General features: G+C 38.3%; 1 protein-coding gene across 2 annotated transcripts in view; it reads right to left on the bottom strand.

The window, feature by feature from the left end:
* LOC145978143 (E3 ubiquitin-protein ligase goliath-like) overlaps positions 1–21327 on the bottom strand; it is a 266512-nt gene that overhangs the window by 41374 nt on the left and 203811 nt on the right. For both annotated transcript variants that reach the window (XM_083110587.1, XM_083110584.1), the window contains exon 2: positions 2175–2307. In XM_083110587.1, the coding sequence (XP_082966713.1) occupies positions 2175–2307 (133 nt within the window). The remainder of the gene's footprint in view (positions 1–2174; positions 2308–21327) is intronic.

Raw genomic sequence — 21327 nt, 5'->3', positions numbered from 1 at the left:
GGCATATCCACTCAGTGGCGTATTTGTGATTTCATTTTGAGAGATAGGTTTTGGATATGCAAATTTGTATGGCCACATTAGGCGACACTATCGGCTCCTAATGATAAGCCCTGTCTACCAAGAAAATAAAACTGTCCATGATCCCCAGCTTCAGAGGCGCAACCACGAATTTTTGTCGGGGGGGGGGGAAGTACCTGGATAAACGTGCCAATAATAATAATAATAATAATAATGATAACGCTAGTAATAATACTGTTAATAGTATTATAACATTATTATTATTATCATTAATGATTTGCTTTATTTTACTTCGCTTATTGTGCCACTTTTGGCTAATTTGCGAAGATGGGGATGAGTGATATGATGAAATTGATTAATGAACACTCACAAACATCCATGCCAATCCGGGATTTGAACCCATTATTATTAGTAGTGGTAGTATCAAATATTACACTTGTAAATTATGCTATAAGGGGCTAGGAGTTGGTGCTAAAGCATTTGTGTTCGAACAAAAGATTTATATTAATTTTTCAAATACGTTCAATTTGACATTAATAATGGAAAACCAGCACATAAACTATTTTTGAAAGACAGAAAATGCTTGATAAAAGCATTCCAAATATAATTCTATTTTACATTAACATGTATGTATAACTTTCATGCATGATATATGTTTCACATATATGCTACATGGACAGACGTGGACACTAAATTAGGTACGTATTCAAAGTATTAAATAATATTTAAATACATTACACAAACAATAACATCCATCTCACAATAAACCAACAGCAAAAATTACATAAATTATCTCACAAATATGCACGCTTCCTTTCCTCAAAACAATTGTTGATGCATTTAAAACAAAATCAATTAAGACAAGTCTTATTTGTCTGTCTGGTAATTTACAATGCATTACAGAGAACAATGATATATTGCGAGCGAAGCAAGCAAGAAAATTTTTGGATCCAATTTTCTTGCAGTCTGAAATCAATATTGATTTAATAGGGCGCAAATAATTTCATAGGACGCCAATGCATTCTCTCTTTTACGACTTTTGTGCCTCCACGATGGTGTAATCGTCACCTTGTGATTAAAGGATCCCGGGTTCGATACCCGGTGGAGGCACATGGTACAGAGGTCCAGTCCCGATTAGCCTTTCTGTGCGTAAAATGGACTGATAACCACAAATCAATCAATCAATCAATTTTACAACTTCTTTTCATTTAGATCGTTCGGCACCCAGGGCTGACTCCTGCCGCTCCCTAGCTACGGTTCTGAACTTGATAAGAATACGAAAAGCAGATATTCCAAGTGAAGCGAGCAAGAAAATTTCACGAAAAGTATTTTTATTTGCATAAAATTTGAAGTTGTCGGTAATTGACCCCTGCAAGTACACTTGCCGTCAATGTTTCCCCCCTACAACTAATTTCCGTCCAAGGTTGGGGGGGGGGCATGACCCCCCCTGTGATTGTGCCACTGCCCACCTTTGGCACCCAAACGCCGTTACTGCTTATAAATATAACTTCGCATTTACTTCTTCCCAAAATACAGTGGATTTGCAAATTAGCAAGGGCACCCGCAGGATTTTTCTCAGAGGGGGGAGAGTCATATAAACTTTTGTTTTTATTATTATTATTATTATTATTATTATTACTACTACTACTTTACAAATCATAGAATTCAAATTGAATTGAAAATACTTTGGCGCTGTATACAAGTTCAGACTAGAGTCTACTATTTAGATAGAAACTGGGTTCACCTTGCTTCCTTTCAATAAGCATCTGTCACTTTGTTGATGAACTGTTCTTTGTCTTTTTGTACTTTTTCACAATGCACAGATATCAGAGTCAGAATCCACTTAATCTACTGTCCTTCGTGGTTCTCTGATCCATGTTTTTACGTGCCGAAGGGAACTGTGTGTGACACACACACAGATAATATAATATAATATAATATAAATTAGAAATTACACTAAAATCCAGCAACACTGCTCAGCACCTTACCACAAGCACCGATGGCTGGATCACAGTGACCGATGCATACTCCTAATTAATTAAGCATACCCAGTGTTCAAATCTCTTGATTCTATGAAACAAACAAAAATAATCTCAACATTTTCGTATTGTGGAAACAAACCAGGAAAAGTGTGAAATGTGTGCCAGGTGACTAACCTGTTTATAGTATTGTACTGTCTGGTGCAATGGCTTCCCACAGTGATATGCATCAATACTTTGGTCCCATTGTCAACGAGCCTCGACAACTCTTCCCCCTTCCATTTGTACGTGAACACTGCGCTGATGTTTCCTGCAAACAAAGGAAAAAGATTGTTTCGTCAGTCAGGAGAACAGAAGAATACCGCTAGTATAACATTTAATAACTTTTTTTTTTAAAATGCTAACGTAACAGTTCTTAAACATATATGTGCGCAATAATATTTTTTTGTCTACGTGTGGAGCATAGGTGCCAGCTTTGGGAGCAGGGGGAGGGCAGAGTATGTTCTGCCTCCTAATATCCTTTTCATAGCTATTACTTTATAATTATGTGTGCGCGTCCGATCGACCAGCCTGCCAGATTTACCACCCCCAGCAAACTAGAAAAGACATGTTCTTTTAGACCAAACATGCATTTTTGCATATTTATGGGTATTTGCCCTTGTCTCTACCCTCATTTCTATCTGGTTCTGCCGGACCCTGTGACCGAGTGGTTAGCACATCGCGCTGCGACGCCAAGGGTCCCGGGTTCGAATCCCGCTCGGGCTTGGTTGTTTGTGAATGTCCATTCATCAATTTCATCACTCATCCCATCTTCGCAAATTGGCTAAGAGGCACAAAACGCGAAGTGAAATAAACTAAATCAATCAATCAATCTGGTTCTGTCAGGTGCTCGGGACATCAACTATTTTACACAACTGAATACTTATTGACCTATGTCTCTAATAATAAGTAAAAATGATATTATCCGCCCTTCCTTCTTATCTATGCACGAGTCGAGTTTGTTTCATATGCTTGTAATAAGCAAAAATTAGAAATGAAGCTTGCACTTATAAAGTGATATTTTTATTTCCATTTACAATTATTCTATGTATGTTATTTTCTTTATGATTGTCATCGAATATAGGTGGGTTTCATGTGACGTCAGGATCCGCACAGTCGCCACGTTTGTGGCGAATTTTATTTGTAGTTTACAAGGAAATATCCACTATGTAAAGTTCTTTACATCTGCACCAACTGCGCATTTGTTTTAAATGATGAATGTTTGTGTTAGTGTCTCCCGCCCACCCGCTTGAATTCCGTATACTTACAAGATCTGGCCACAATGTAAGAGTTTGTGACGTAAGTGAAACACATCTATAAGCACCAGTGATGTGCGTCTACGCGTAAACAATTATAGTCTACATTCTACACGTAGACTATTTTATACACGTATTTTACGTAATCTACGTAAACAACATGGCGAAAGGTGATAACTTAGCAAAGGGCGCCGTGAAATTAAAATAAAATTATACTGCGTATCAGTTGCTGATGTGTGAAGAGAACTTTTCATACTCTTCCTTCCAAATTCGAACAATTTCTCAGCTAGGAAGAAATCTAATATAGGAAATATTCTAGTGTTTCATGGGAAGAAGACCACTCCTGCCTCACGACTGCCATCTGTTGTTGGTTTTTGCATACTATTTATCTTCTTCCATAGTTGATAGTAGAAGAGAAGATAAATTTTGTTGTAAATAGGATTCTTTTCATTTCTTTAGGAACCAATATAGTTGAATATGTCACTTTCCCCTTCATGAAACCCTTGAAAATTAATTGTAATGCACTTTAGATTGTCTACGTAGTCTATGTAAACTACAACCCAATGTAATCTACGCGTAGATTACGTGTAGACAACGCATGTAGACGTAAACTTATAGTCTACTGCACATCACTGATAAGCACCCTTTGTAACACACCAAGTCCACAAACAGATACTTATGATAATTTTAATTTACACATTTAACAATTGTAATAACTGTAACATCATATATTTTCACTATGTAACGATATATAGCAATCAATGTTAAAAACTTTATAACTATAAATATGACCTGTCCCATATCATTATACCTATTGTAGTCACAGACAGACATTTCTGGGTTGAAACGATTCCATTGAAAGTCAATGGGATTTTTGCGACTGTACTACCTATGATTTAGGGGATGGAATCAATCAATCAACTTTCTTTTCTCCTCAATTTTTTGCTCGTTGAGGTCTCGATTCGACGCTACGAGCCCTCGAAAAAAATCTTATCCTGTATGTACTCGATGGATAGAAGGGATAGGAGTGGAGGAATGGCAGGAATCGATCGTCTTTTGTTGAGGCAAATTAAACGCGAAATCTTGCCGTACTATTTCTACAAACCGCTGATGTACGTCGTTCAACGAGAGAGGATACTTCCAACTTGTAGCTACGTAAGTGGATCACGTGATTCTTTCCTCGCTAATAGCCAGTTCCATAATGGCCAATAGTAAATCACAATTTCATATTCAATTCAATTTCCTTCAGCCGGGAAACGTACTTTAGATATCCATATAGTAACTCTTTGTCGTCCGTCAATGACAACTACTCACGTTCAACCACATCCATCCCAGACATATCAAGCTGTAACAGGTTCATTATAATCATTACTCGAGACCAGGCTAGGATATTTATGTGTGACCTCCCCCCTAACTCTCAAGCCCTTACATACAATTTCAGTTATAACTTAAAGGTGCCTGCTTCCGTGGCGAAATGGTCAGCTTAACGCGATGCGAAGCCAAAGGGTCCTTGGTTCGAATCGTGGTCACTTGTTATTGTCACTTCTCCAATTTCATCCGTTCCTCATTCATCCTCATGTCGCGATTAACCGAAGAGGTTGAAAGGGGGCGTAAATAACCAAAATGGAGATGACATTTAGGTAAAGTTATGTGTTGCATTATTATAATTTTAACACATTTGAAATATTTCATTTTTAAAAGTTTCGTGACAGTTTACAAAGGAAGCTTTTCGCAGATGGACACCTGTGCCCTACCTTCTCAACATCCGCCTATATTATACGATATACATATTTATAATGTTATTAAAAGTAAAAATAAATTACTAAATTAAAAATATATTATTATTACTTACACAAAAAGAAATAAATTTGTTACTTTTATGTATATCATATTATATAAAGTAGCAAACTACTTCCTTTACTAACTGATTAATGATGTTAATAACTTATGAATTCGTTTAAATGGTTTTATTATGTGCAAGTTCATTTTTTTTAAATTTTTGCTTTATGTTAATATAAATCAATTAGGATTCATAGTTATTATTGGTTTGCATTCTTGTTTTACTTTTATTGTGCGTATTGATGTAGATTTGTTAATAATCTCTTGAGAGAAAAAGCATTGAACACTGACAACTACACAAATTTGTGTATGTTTTCGATATTATTCTTAATTGAGTATATTTGAAATTAAAAGTAATTGCTTATCTTTTGTTTGTTGTATCAAAAACTCTCACCCCTGGAAATTTTTGGTGGGGAAGATTTTTGAGGCCAAGAATGTTGGTGGGGAGAAATCCCCCCATCCCCCCCAAGATTTGGCACCCTGCCCTCCACACACACACTTTTAAGGCATTCAGATGTTGAACGAGTGTGTAGTTCAATGGTTGATGCTGTACGGATCTTGAAGCAAATTGCGTTGTCCACTTTGCAGGTTGGTTTGTTTCACGTAAACACTTCCGCCTTGCTTCACACCAAGTGCTTTGTTACTTCACCCGACGCAAACAATGGAGTGCTGATAGGTTTTTCAACTTCCGTAAACAACACGCTAGAGAACGACGCCATGAATAAGCCAACAGCACATAATAGCTCCTTTCTGTTTTTTCAACCTACGTCAACATGTCTTTAACAAATTTCCTTCCGCTCATGTGCATATCGGGAGAACATTACGAAAAGTACCAACCATAATCTTAACCAATTAGATCACGATTTCTTGGCACTAAAAACTGCCCACAAAGGCCTATAATATGTATGAACCTCTACCATGGTAGGCCTAAAATTATAAATCTCCAATCCAAAATTTTACTTCTGCAAATTGACGACTAGGAAGATTATATAATCTTTGCGTTAACAGAAGCAGTATTATGTAGGTTCGACCAGGACTGCAACCTGAGTCTCTGGCATACCGTGACACAACACTACCAAATGAGAGAATAAGGTAAATGACAACACGAGAGTGGCGAACAAAGTCATCTTCAATATGAATTTCGCGGGACGTAACGTGAAGCGAATTTTTGGAGAAATCAGTTTGAACGTTTTCCTCACAATTATACCTCTTACTCGATGATAAACCATAAAAACCTACCTCCATGGCGTAGTGGTTAGCAGTGTACGCTACGACGTCATGGGATACGGGTTCGAATCCCAGCCTTAGCACGTCTTATCATCACTCATCTTCATCATTAGTTAAAAATGTCCAAAAAGCGAAGTAAAATAAAGCAAAGCAATCAATCAAAAACCAGAAAGATTGTCCAAATACTGCATTTTATGTAAAAATATATAATGCAAACAAGGAATATGCAATAATCCTCAAAATATGTAACACGAAATTCACACGTTCCTAATATCGTAATTCGCAGACATTTGCAATTTTTGCTTGTCTAAATACAAAGAAAAAACATGTAATTACATAAAAATTCTGGCCCTATAAATAACGTTGATACGAGCAGACAACACTTTATTACTAATAACATTCTTAGTAAGACGACACTGAAAATTCGTCTAAAAATGGGAAACGGATAGCATACCATTAACCGATTTCTGGATTATTTCGAGAAAGAAGGGGGAGGGAGGGAAGAGCGAATGGAAAGGTGAGAAAGAAAACTATCAAAGGACAGGAGGTCAAAAGAGGAAAGAGAAATGGGGTGAGAGGGAGGGAAAGCAAAGAGAGAGAGAGAGAGAGAGAGAGAGAGAGCTAATGAAAAATAAACGGAGAGAAAGTGAGCAAAAAAAGAAGAAAGAGGATTAAAGAAGGACAGAGTTAAAAAGAAGGATAATGAGTGACAGAGAAAAAGATCTAAATAAAGAGCAAAAGATAAAGAAAGTGAGCAAGAGAGAAGGAGAAATAGAGGGAGAGAAAAAGGGCTAAAAAAGACAGAGATAGCTAAATAAAGAATAAAAGAGAGGGAGAGCAAGCAAAAGAGAGAAAGAGAAGGACAGAAAGAGCTAGAGAAGGACAGAAAGAGCTAAATAAAGAGAGAAAGAGAAGATGAAAATAACGAGACAGAAAGGGCACAAGGAAGAAAGGGAGAGAAACAAGAAAGACTTGATCGCCAAATGCAACACTAACTAATTCCCACCATAATAATAGAAGCAATTTATAAATATCTACGTGTGGGCGAGTTACAATTTTATTACTTTGAGATAAGAATTTCTTTCCAGGTTTTCTTGTTCTGGAACCCACACAATCATCCATCACTTACGTAATTAACCTTCATGCAGCCACGTGCTTTCCCACGGACTGAAATGTAGGGCGCACCGTTCAGTCTTCGCACAGAACCTTTTTCTTTACTGCAAGAACCCACAGACCAGAGTTCCCATCGCAGGGCGACGACCGCAATCAACGCATGCGACCAGCTACATCAGGTTATCTTGGGCAGAAGCCGACGCCAATTGGATGGTACGATAAAATCATTATGTATCATGGTTGTTATCTTCCCGATTCCGTTATCTGGGAGTATCACATACAAGGGCGTGCTAGGAAAAAAACAAACTAATATGGATAAACCTTAACAAGATCACACTTGGATTTCAATGGGTTTAACCTTACATTTTACTCAACTTAAATGGAAATATCTACCGGGGACTATTCTTAAAAAAATGTTTCGTTAAGTTTACGTAGTTTTTCTGCCACTTTTGGCTAATAAGGATGAGGGATGATTACTTGAAACGGGAACTTCAGTGACGAAATTGGGGGATTTCATTAAGTTAAGTATAATATGGATGAAACATTTGTTTTTATATCAATTCAATTACATATAATATTGCGAGACCCCATAAAAAATCCTAATTTGTACAAGATTTAAAAATGTCTTCAGCACTGGGGCGAAAATTATGAACTTCTTAACAAAACACACACAGAATACTAAATGCAGGGTGTTCAGCATATAAAAGTGTTAATATATTTAGTTGCCGGTATACTTTTTGGCTGAGCACACTGTATTTGCGCGGAATATGAAAAGATTGAATTAACTATAAAAATATCTAGGTTCGAATCTTCGGCAAGGCATTCTATATGCCTCCTCATCTATTTCATCATTATTCGTTTTCATTGTCGCTGCGTAAATTATGACCAATAAACCAAATTAAGATTTCTGGCAAAGCATGGTGGTTGTGTGTGTGTGTGCCTGTGTAGGATTTAAAAAAATAAAATATTATTTTGTATACCTTAGTGTGAAACGCACACGACGCTACCATACAGTATACTTTAAAAGTCCTCTACATTCGCAGTAAATTATTAAGTAAGCCTGTACACATCCACAGAACATTTATCATGCCTGAAACACAGGACAATGCCCCCGACGTTGCAACGCTGTCGCTTCGGTGGAGGCACATTGCATAGTTGTTCGGCGGATCTCACTTTAAACTTTAGTTCCAGGCCCGATTAGCCTATCTAGGCATAAAGTGGACTTGAAGCTAACTTTTTTTGCAAACACGTGATAAGTGAAGAAACTGGAACAACATGAACTCCGCATTTCCTAAAATTCGATTTCTTGCATTTTCACCCACGTCTTGTAAGCAGCTTTCTCGTTACGGTGTTTTTATTATCCGTTGCAGCCGTGCGTTGAGAGTATGGGCTTAAAACGCATCGAGGATATCCAGTTTGGTCGCTCCCTATAACTACCGCTTCCTGCATTGCCAGCGATCCACTTGGAAGGAAAAAAAAGGCGATTTTCCTGATACCCACACGGAAGCGGTGTACGTTACCTGTGTTTGTGGATATCGCCACGAGGAGTTGAACTTTGCGTGTTCCCCGTTTCTCTTTCGGAAGCATGCAGACTCACACACGAACGCGTGTCTTGAGTTTAGTGTGTAACATGCGGACGTGCGCTAGGAACAGATTCAGCACTCGTATTGCACTTTGATGATATTTTTAAAACTTCTTTAGGTAAAAATGTCATATGCGGGAAATGGATTTCTTCAAATTTACAGGAGAAAGTACTTACGGAATTGAGTTTCTATGTCATTTCGAAAGGTCGTGGAAGGGTTTTCTCGCATTTTTCAATGTATTTGGTCGCTAAATCATGTATTTTTCTATAATAATGTCCATCCGATGCACGAAAGCTGTTGCTTGCATTTCCATCCATGTACAGTCAGAGAAAGAATTACCCGGGCCGCGGGACCTAGAATTTCGTAAAGTCTTAAAGCCTGTTGTTTATGCAATCCAAATAACAAAATATTAGCTTAAGTTTGTCTGGTGGATCTGTGTTCTCGGGAAGGATTGAGCATTGATAGCATGAGTCACATGACTCATGCCCCAGCCACAACAAACAGCTCGGTGCTACGAGGCCTCCAGAAGAAAATTTCAGGAACTGGTTTCTTGACAAAAGCTACTCGTAAGGAAATATTCTTTCGAGTGATCCTAGAGTCATTGTCAAGAAGGTTCACTGATATGATGGCTCTCATCACACACCACATGTCACACGTTAATTGCTAAAGTCTAGTTTATACACTGGACCTACAGATTAAAGTGGGATCCGAACCAAATGTTCCTCTATCAGGTATTGAATTCGGAAGCCTTTGTTTACATGTCGAAGACGTTACCACTACGCCATCGGAGAGGCAATGGAACGCCTTGAGAAAGAGACGAGTGAAACCATATTTGGCGTAAATTTTAAAAATAAGACATTATTTTGTGGTCACAGGTTCGAACCGTGGGAGAGACATAGATTTTTTGTCCCATCGTTCATTTCACGAGTTTATAATTCTTGCTCACCGACACGATTAACGCGAGTGGTAGAAGAAAAGCGAAGTAAAAAAGCTACCTGAAATAGAAATAAAAGGAAAAAGCAAAACAAATTTTATCCATAATATTCTGCAGTCACTTCAGTCGTATTCACGGAATGCTACCTTTAAAGAGAGCCGTGGTCTCTAACTTGTCCTTTTCCCTTCCTTTGTGTTCTCGATTCTCTCTGTTTAAAACTAATTAATGCGACGTTAATTAAACAATCCAAACAACGAAATAATGCCAATCAACTGCACAAAACAACATTCCAATTGTTTTTGAATCGGAAAACAATTGAGATGCTGTAAAATGAAGCAAGATGCAGTGATAAAGTGGGAATTTGGTACGATATAGAATAAAATCTGTGAAGATGTTCGATTTGATTGGATGTTTGTTATTTAGTGTCGCTATTCTTTCACTTTTGGCAAATAGCGACGATGAAAATGAGTAATGAGTGATGATACGATGACATTGATTAAGGGACACTCACCAAGAACTCCCATGTCCAAGCCGAGATTCGAACCAGGGACCCATGCTGTCGTAGCGCGCTGTGCTAACCACTCCGCTACGGAGGTCTGTTAGGAGTGGACACTATAACATATTTTGTGTGCGCAATTAGGATCAATCAATGGAGTGACTAGACATATTTTATTATTAATATATTCATATCATAATATCACGTCATATTATTCGACACGAAGTAACATCATAGATATTCAATCTTTCATTTTTGCCTTTCAACTAATTCTTCGACTTCAGGTTAATCAATCACATGCATAAGATAAATTATGAAACAAATGATAATGAATGTGGGATATTGACAGTTATTACGAATTACCGGACACAAACATCATTAAACATACTCGGTGGGCGAGCTCATTAAGTGATCGACAGACATTCGATCTCGTCACCAAAGTTCGCGGGTTTGAGTACCGTGCATGTCACGGAAGTTTGAGTATTTCGTCATTAATTTCATGTAATGGTCACTCGTCCACGACTGGGAAGAAAAGTGATGTTACCTAACAAAAATAATAAAAATAAACATGATCGCAGAGTACTTATTTCATCTCTCACGAAATCTCCTACAAGACCGGGATATATGAAATATATGTATCTTCACATACGTCTTCGATTTCTATATTTAACTAGTCGAGACCGAGAACGGGAGAGGAATTTTCAATTCGAGAAACCGAGAGACTGAGACACTGTCAAGTCTTGTTTCTATCTTGACATCTCCCTAATTGAGTTGTTGTTCTGTTTGTTAGTGGCTTTGTATTGGCAATTATTGTCATTATTCTTCCCCTGTAAGTAAACCATTACGACAATTTATGATGAAATAGAGCATATAAAAGGGCAAGAACAAGAGAGTCATGCCTGCCCGGGACTTCAACCCAGAACCTTACGTAACGAGATTTGAAATTCTGGGGAAGGAATCCGTGTTTCGCTTGGCTTTCTCTTTCCTCTACTTTTGTTATTTTATCATACACGTATAATTAAAATGGATCTGAGAAAATATGTTGCGATCCATAATTGTGTTGGTTAGATGCTACAGATGTGAATTCCAACATGGAATAAATTATTATTTTTTGTTTCGTATGTGGTTGAAATGAAATTTTCTTACACTGTGACAATTTGTGACTTTAGGTTTGTTTTGTGCACAGATAAGCTAATCGGGACTGGACCTTCAGTTTTAAATGGGATACGAACCACTACGTGCCTCCACCGTGTATCGAACCCGGGATCCCTTGATTATAAGGTGACGACGTTATCACTACGCCATCGAGGGGGTCCTAACGACCGAGCTACCGCGGGACACACATAGTATAGTAGCCTTTGTAATTAAGGCAAGAATTATTTTAGCGTTTCGTTCGACGCTTATAGGCGAATCATTTTCGGAAATGTAACGTGTAGCTCTTATCGGTTCTGCGACTTGGCTTGAGAACAGACGATATTCGAACAACATTCCACCTGACAAGTCACGTGACTTTCCTACATTCCCTGTGTCTGTTGGCTATTGCATGAAAGACGAGTTGCTCTGAGACAGACAGAATCACCCGATCACCTAAAGGTGCAATGTGTGTTGCCTACCTTTCCGGCATTATTTACTGCCATTAAAGTCTTATGGGGAAGAACTTTTTTCCACCACTGTACTTGAACCGGATGTTGCGACCATCTGATGACGTAATCCTCGGCAAGTGTTTCCAAACGCACAGTTATTTCACTATATTGCCCAACCTAACCTTACCATGATGGTGCGTGGGGCTATCGTGAATGGTTTTTGGGGCTATTCGGGGATGGTTATACGATTCAGAATGGTTTTTGGGGCTATTCGTGGATGGTCATACTATCCCGAATGGTTTTTGGGGCTATGCGTGAATAGTTTTCGGGGCTATGCGTGAATAGTTTTCGGGGCTATGCGGGAATTTTTCTGTTAAGAAGGTGCAGTGTTGTTCATGCAGTGTTGCCAAATGTAAGTGAAAGTGTAAATTTATTTTTCCACAAAGCATGGAAAATTGCATGTCAAACATTCGTACGGAAATTTGGACGTCAATTTCCACCTTGGGTAGGTGGACTATTTCGCCATCTATAGTTCAGAGAAGAAAACAGATCGTTTTCGCGTATAGCCAATCCTGAAATACCTCGTAAAGGCGTACCGGTCCAAATGGGTGTTTTAAAAAAAATTATGAGGTAGTGGCAACACTGTTGATGTTTGAAGGCAACAAAAGGTGTGTTTAGTGATGGTCTATGACATGGAAATACTGGAAACAGGAAAAAAAAACAAATTAAAATTATGGTGAAAAAAGTGTTACTTACCTACTCCTGGCAACCATGCAATGCGCGTAACAGGCAGTGTAGCTTTACAAAAGATGTTGAAAATGACAACCATTTTCCCTGAGCCATTCATCAACACGTTTTATCATGTTGGAAGCAACTTTATGCAAGGTTGATTGGTTTATATTGTTAATGGCTGTGCAAATGTTTATTTTTAGATCATCAAGTGTTCTTGGGTTATTAATGTAAACTGTGTTTCAAATAACCCCACAGAAAAAAATCTGGAGACGTCAGGTCCGGGGAGCGACTGGGCCATAAGTTTTTGCTTATAATGTGATCGCCAAAAAACTCTGCCAACATGTCTAAAGTTTCATTCGACGTGTGACATGTTGCGGAGTCTTGTTGGAACCAACAATCACGTTCATCACGTTCCAACAGAGAAATAAACTGTGTGATAAGGTCACGATAAACTATTCCGTCAACTGTTGTGTTGAAAAAGAATGGACCGATTATTTTTCTCCGCGAAATCGCGCACCACACACCGATCTTTTGTGGATGAAGTGATTGTTCATGTAACAAATGGGGATTGTTACTTGACCAGTGTCGAGAATTTTGACTGTTGACATATCCATTTAAGTGGAACCATGCTTCATCCGTGAAAAAAATCTTATCCAAAATATTCACACCATTGTCTCTAATAAAATTTCTAAACCACTGGCAGTTAGTGTTGCCCACGAGACGAGACGAGACTTTGGTCTGTCCCGTCCCGTCTCGTGAAAATGCTGTCTCGTCTCGTGTCTCGTCTCGAAAATATTCGTTTGTCCCGTCTCGTGTCCCGTCTCGAAGGGTTCTGTCCCGTCTCGTCTCGTCCCGTCTCGTTTTGTCTCGTCTCGTCTCGTAAAAGTGATCCGGGATATCATGCCAACAAAAGTCAAAAGTAGCAGAAACACGAAATATTTTTTTCCGGAAAGTGGGATAAAGCTCCAAATATTTTACCCATTGCGTGGTGAGAATAAATAAGGTTCGTTAATCATGAGGACATTAATATTAAAAATGCAGTTTGTTGGTTACTGATTGCTAGGTATCTTATGAAATCTACCTTGTGTTTTTTCTGGCTTCCATACAAGAGTGCTCTTTTCATTACTGCTATACCTTTTGGAAGTTTTGAAATGTTTTCCACTAGACCTTCTTTCTTTCTGAATGTCTAACTTCCGTGCACTATGAAAATGTATATTTCTTCTTTAAATTCTAAGCTTGGCGCTCGGGAGCAACAAAAATGTTTTTAAATGTGTAGTATGAACACAAAAGACTATTTAAAATTTCAATACTTAGTATATTACAAATAGAAAGCATTTATTGTTTTTAATATTGTTAAACATCTTCTATGACATAAGTTTCAAAAAGTGTTTCTTTGTGATATTGTGCTGTTTCTTATGCTCAGCTTATGACGCACATACTTCTTTGTTTTCTCTTTAGCCTCTAAGTCAGATACCACCACCGCTTGATCTAATTTATCCTTCGTCAGGCACGCATCTAGAAATATATGTCGGGGGGTTGTGTCCGATTCCTGATTAATATTTTATTCTCATTATTATAAGTAGTAGTGTACATAAATCTTCATTGATACTGTGATTCAAAGCCGTATGATCGCAATAAAATCCTTGTTCGGCATAAAAAATTAACCCTCGATTATGCTAAAGAAATATATTTTTGTTTAGCTAGAGCAAGGCCGCAGGAGGATGCAAGAAGCCATTCCTGCAAAAGTGTATGTTGTACGAAACGAAGAAACGTGACAAAACCACCACGTATGGAAGGCAAACCTGCATATATTTTATATCGCACATTTACAGAGCCGTGCCTCCTGAAGTTATAAAAATCCCAACTTTAATGATTCTTTTAGACATGCTATAGTTGAAAAAATATGTTTAGATGCACCAAAAGTGCATCATTATCAGATTATACATATAACGTGTTATTGGAATCAACATATTTGTGTAAATTGGGTGCCTCCCCGATTACGTAGTTATAACGTCGAGGTCTTGTAATCAAGGGTCCCCGCGTTCGATACCCAATGGAGGCACAAAGTGGATCGGATCGCACTTTAAACTGTAGGTCGGTTCGCGATTTAGCCTATTTGTGAATCAAGTGGACTTAAAACCCAATATCAACCTTAAGAATATTAGAACCCACTAATTCACCCGCAGCTAAGTCAAATTTCACATATCCCTCTTCATCCTTGTTCATAGACTTCCTGCAATACTCTTTTGCATGTGGGTTGCATCCCACCAGGTGCGAGAAATGTGAAGAGTTATTCTTTCCCTGTACTGCGTTATTTCTTTTCATAAGAGTAAGGCTAAATTCTCGATTTATCTGAACTTTTAAAAAATGTGCAAAATACGTCTCTATCTTTAAACAACCACCCTTTCTCATGTATGTGTAAAATAATCCCACTCTGTCTCAGAAAAGCTCTTCCTACGATCAAATGAAGGAAACAACTCTCAAGTCTCAACAATTATAATTTTTTCCTTAAATTTCCTATAATTTATACAAACAGTAGCACACATAACGTCCTTTGGTTCAACACTGTCAACAGATAATGTTACTTTCCTCGTCCTAATAAATTTACTTCCAACCAGTGACGGCGCCAGGGAAATGTGACTGGGGGGGGCGGAAGGCTGGCAGTCACATTAAAACGCCCGAAAACACTACACATATATATACATATATAATAATACTTATAATAATAATAATTATTATAATTATTATTATTATAATTATAATTATTATTATTATTATTATTATATTCATGTATGGTGTTTTGTGTTTGTCTTTTATTTAGAGTGGACGTTTACTGCCTAAATTTACTTCTTGATTACGAGTTTATCTCCACATGATTCGTTTTAATAAAGACATTAATTCTTTTTTATTGATAAGTTGCGTTGTCTCTAGTGGCCTATTTCAGTATTGGAAGACATTCATAATTTTATAATTCATCGTCTTTCTTGAGATGAAACTACTGATATACATATTTTAGTTATAAGATAATAATATAAATGACGAAAAAATGCTTCGAAGAGTTTAATTTTCTTGCAAAATAAACGTGACGTTGGAAGAAATGAATCTTCTTAAGTATTAGAAACAATGTGAGGCACTTCTCCTATAGTAGAATTCTGCTCTATGTGCTTTGGAGAACACATTGCCCACCTTTGGTACGTCCAGGACTTGACATTTCTTCTCCATGGAAGTTTGCATCCAGCATCCTGTTTCGAGCAAGCCTTTTAAAGTGTATTTTAAGGACAACCATCTTCGTAATGCTGAAGAGTTTTGGGCAAAATTTGTGTTTCACCTTTCAGGGAAATGTTATCACAGGATAAAAAAAATCAGACAAAGGTTACAGTTATCTCATAATTCAAGAAATATTCTGACCCTGGCATTACTTACTCTTACTCTACCACTCCAACGTATGTCTGTGCTACACAATTACAGGCACCTATGGGGTTCATGGGAAGAAGTTCTTCGATTTTGATATGTAAGAGAAAGAGCGAACCTGCATCCAATGATTGAAGAGTGGCAAATCCTAATATGCATTCTTTTACCTGCCCGCGATATGTTTTGAATCGAATTTTAAGTGTAATTTGCATTTTAAGGTTCACGTTCAATACATTTCCAAATAATATCCCCTCATTAACTTCAAGAGTATCGAAGAAATTCCCTTTGTTAAGGTTTCCTCAGACTCATCATCTCGAAATTCAAGTCCGTGAATAGTAAGAAACCTCGATGAATCCACAACAACTGACATGTAGTGTCGGGTTTTCTTCGATCACTTTTGGTCCTGGGTTCGATACCCAGTGGAGGCACTTTAAACTATTAGTCCAATCCCGATTGGCTTTTCTGTGCATAAAGTGGACTTAAAACATCAAATCAACCAACCAACAAAATCTTGAATCAACTTTGAATGTCTTTTAATAATTAGCGTTGTCACTAACGACCACGATTAGAATAATTTGCCCGTACTACAGATGATGTCTTGTGGTCCTGAAAATATTCGTGATGTTTTAAAACCCTCCACATTCAACACTTTTTCCCATTTCTTAAGACTGGTTAAAACTTAGGTTAATCTCGGCTATTACAGGACATAAATGAATGAGAAATCACCTATGCCCAGGTCGGCGCTCGAATCTTGAACGAAAGTCACACACACATAGCTATATATATACTAAATAAATTAATATTTGTTAATCAAGTTGGTATTATAAGCAGGAAAGTGATATCATGCAGAATACACCACTTTGAAAAGGTGAAAATCCTCATACTCTTATAAATGAACTCTCTTATTATTCGATATTTCATTAACTTCAGTTGGAGGGCCCGAGGGGGGGGGGGTGGCGAAGTGTCTGACATGGGGCGTCCCCCTGCCTCCTCTGGCGTCGTCACTGCTTCCAACCCTCTAATAACTTCGCTGCTGATAGCCTCGCCTTCGAAATGGAAGCTTGTGTGTTGGCGAATAATACAAAGCACTTGTGTTCACTGTCCCTCTTTCATTCAAAGTCTGCCGTTTTCCTTTTCAGCTTTTCCTGCAAAACTTCCTGTCAGCAAGCAAAGCAAATTACAGAATTTTTATTGCCCCTCCCTTGCATCAACCTTCATTCCTACTTTAGGCCTGGATTTATGGCACTTACCCGCTACTGCAGGTCAACCTCGCCCTATGTTTGGTGTTTACCCCTTGAAGCAACGGTGTCCATTGTTCAAAGCGAAACCTCTGTCAGTGAGGAACGGCGAAAAATAGTCTCGGAATACACCCTGGCCGTAAACAGGCTCCCGCCACCCTGACTTTGGTGTCAGCTTCCCTCTGAAGTTTGATAAAACTACTTTGTGAAATTTGTTTAGTAACGATTGAAAATGTAGACAGTAGATACTACATGTATTTTGCTCATAAACTTGAAGGCTAAATTCACAGAATAAAAAGAACAGCTACAACATTCCTTCATCTGATTTACAGAAAGGCTAATCGGGACTGGACCCACACTTTAAAGTGGGATTCAAATCACTATGTTCCTTCACAGGGTATCGAACCCGGCACCCCTTGATTACAAGGTGACGACGCTACCACTGTACCATCGGGGAGTCCCCATAGAACAACGTTTCCTTCTACGACGATTATACAGAAATTAGTGCACTTCCTTCATTTGAAATCTATTCTATATCAGGTTCAGTATTTCGTTATTACAATCCAAGGAATAGTATTCTCCTTAAATAAGAAATAAATAAATAAAAAAAAGCATTGGAAATAATCTTCAAACGGACGTAAAAAAATCGAATCCAACCACCTGTAGAATGCCTGAGGGAAACAACAAGAATTTTCTCAACAAAGACATTTCCGAAATTTCCATAACATTCTAAAAATTTCGCAACCCGTGCAAATAATCACGTGGTAAAATCTTGTCATGGTTCCCTGTAAACACTAAAATCACCAAATTAGTTCTTTCCATAATACCCGTATTTTCTCCTCCTCTTTAGCTCTCAGCTGTTCGGAGTGGGATAATGCAAGATTATTTGTACCTAATTATCTCTTTCTCTTAGTCTTGCTAATATCTTGGACTCCTTAATAACTTTCCCAACAACTCCTTATCAATTTGTACAGCCATGTTTCCCACAATATTTTTCCTACTTCCTAATAACATTCACTTCTGTACACCCTTTGATGTAAAAATTAAATAATAATAATAAACCCTATCCGTCGGTCCGTTTATCTTTCCAACCTATAGAGCTGAGACTATGTTTACAAGATAAATCTCGGACTCAGATACTCCACGATGTATTGACCCCTCCTTCCACCTTCTCTACCTGCCCTTTTACTTGATGTTATTCAGAATTGTATTAGTATCTGGAGTACTATCGTAACATAAAATTATTAACCTGGAATGAAATGAAAAATAAAAATGGGGAGTAGCCCTGTGTTTCGAAAGAGTATAGAAAATAAGTTTAGGTATTCATTCATTCATTCCTCTCTCTAGAATAGTCTTCTTTTGACTTAACACGCGCTTATCAACGTTTCTAATTGAAATACCTTTTTCCAAGCAAACAAGTATTTGCAACTGATTAAATATTTTGCTTTTATTTTTTCGAGACATTCGAGACGAGACGAGACTTTTCAAAAGCCGTCCCGTCCCGTCTCGAAAACGAGACGAGAAAGGCATTCCGTCTCGTCTCGTCTCGAATTTCAAAAGGCTTGTCCCGTCTCGTGTCTCGTCTCGAAAACGAGACGAGACACGAGACGAGACGGGATATGTCCCGTCCCGTGAGCAACACTACTGGCAGTATCTTACACGTGCACCTTTGTCTGCTTCCTTCAGTTCTTGCACAGCCTGTACCTTATATGCACGTAGGTGCAATTGTTTTAACGCTCGGTGAGTTGTTGTTTTTGATACACCTGACTGTGCAGCAAGTTTACGAACAGATTTCCTGGGAGATTGTGATATTCTCTGCTCCACATCCTGCAGCACACCTTGTGTCAAAACTGGTGGTTGTCTGTGGTAGGGTTTGTCATTAACTGATCCTGTTTCACGAAATCTGGAAACAAGTCGATATATCATCGAATTTTCTGGAACACTGTTATTCGGATATTTCTCGCGAAACACAGTTTTTACACTAGCGTACTATTCCAAAGAATACTTCATTTCACAGAACAATTCTAAACTTCCCCTACGAACAATGCGAAATGCACGGCTCAAACAGTTCTGAGTACACAACTAACTGATTCTTTTGTTCTCGTTTGGTGGGCGCTCTTATCGCATTGCATGGTTGCCAGGAGTAGGTAAGTAACACTTTTTTCACCATAATTTTCATTTTATTTTTTTCCTGTTTCCAGTATTTCCTTGTCATTGACCATCACTAAACACACCTTTTGTTGCCTTCAAACATCAACAGTGTTGCCACTGCACCTCATATTTTTTTAAAACACCCATTTGGACCGGTACGCCTTTACGAGGCATTTCAGGATTGGCTATACGCGAAAACGATCAGTTTTCTTCTCTGAACTATAGATGGCGAAATAGTCCACCTACCCAAGGTAGAAATTGACGTCCAAATTTCCATGCGAATGTTTGACATGCAATTTTCCATGCTTTGGGGAAAATACATTTACACTTTCACTTACATTTGGCAACATTGCATGAACAACACTGCACCCCGTTTATTGTTTCTATGTTTAAAAATATCTACTTGGACAGGGCTAACATTTGGTGTATGACTTATGTATGTACAGGTTTCGGTTACAAAGTAACGCCACTCTTAATTCCCAGTTGCGCCGTTCGTGGGACACCCTGTAGAAGAACCTATCAAGCATTCAGGATTTACTTCCCAAACTTCCCAATCACCCTCATCGATCGAATCACAAGTTCCAATAACCAATAGCCTCCCCGATGGTGTAGTGGTAACGTCACCTTGTAATCAAGGGGTTCAGGTTCGATATCCGATGGAGGCACATTGCACAGTGGTTCGGCTCCCATTTCAAACTGTAGGCCCGGTCTCGATTAGCATATCTGCGCATAACGTGGACTTAAGTACAACTATTCAATTCCAATAATCAACAGAGTTGGGAGTGAGAATTGATTTTGACGCCCCTGCAACGATTGATTGATTTATTTTATTTCGTTTTTTGTGCAACTTTTGGCAAATTTGCGAAGATGGGGATGAGTAATGATATGATGAAATTGATGAATGGACAATCACAAACATCACATTCGAATCTGGGACCCCTGGCGTCGTAGCGCGATGTGCTAACCACTCAGCCACGTTGGCCGGCGCCCCCTTCAACGAGTATGCTCTCTCACGCTTGTCATTCCTTTCGTGTAAACTCTTATTCACATGCAACACATCCAACACGGAATCATAACAAAATGATAATCTTATCTCAAGTGCGCGGCTACTATACAACAAAACTCTCCTGACCCATACCTGTAGCAGATCTCGCGTACTAAGGCACAATTGTCATGCGACAAAAAGATCGAAATGTGTGCATAATTGTTCTTACTTATATCTCTGTAGGAGGTGTAATTTCCAATGTGTCACTGTGTACAGGTCCATATGGAGTACAGTTATTACCGCACACAGAGAATTATTAATAATATTTCTAATAGAAGAATATATTAAATATAATGCATGTGCTTTTCATAACAGAATATCAAATTGACATCATTAATAAATTCTAATAAAGTATTTTTAATTCTCGAATTTGGAGTACAGTATTTGCCTTCGTAAACAATTCATCAAAACGGTAGACGCGTACTTCTTGAGGCTTGAGGTGTATTGGCGTTATCTCGTCTCCTTCCAGTCGGGCGATACCCGGTGGAGGCACATATTGGTTCGGATTCCACTTTAATTGTGGATTCAGTCCCGATTAGGCCATCTGAGCATAAAGTGGACATAAAGCAACTTCCAAATAAGTATTTCTCGATTTTGGCAGTTCCCGATATTCCAAACGCGCCTGCATATATTTTGCACACATCACCGCGAACAAATCACACAAAATAATTAGTTTTGAGCAT

This window comes from Lepisma saccharinum, chromosome 1 (assembly GCF_977018435.1).
Source record: "Lepisma saccharinum chromosome 1, izLepSacc3.1, whole genome shotgun sequence".
Classification (NCBI taxonomy): domain Eukaryota; kingdom Metazoa; phylum Arthropoda; class Insecta; order Zygentoma; family Lepismatidae; genus Lepisma; species Lepisma saccharinum.
This window is presented reverse-complemented; position numbering and strand designations above follow the sequence as displayed.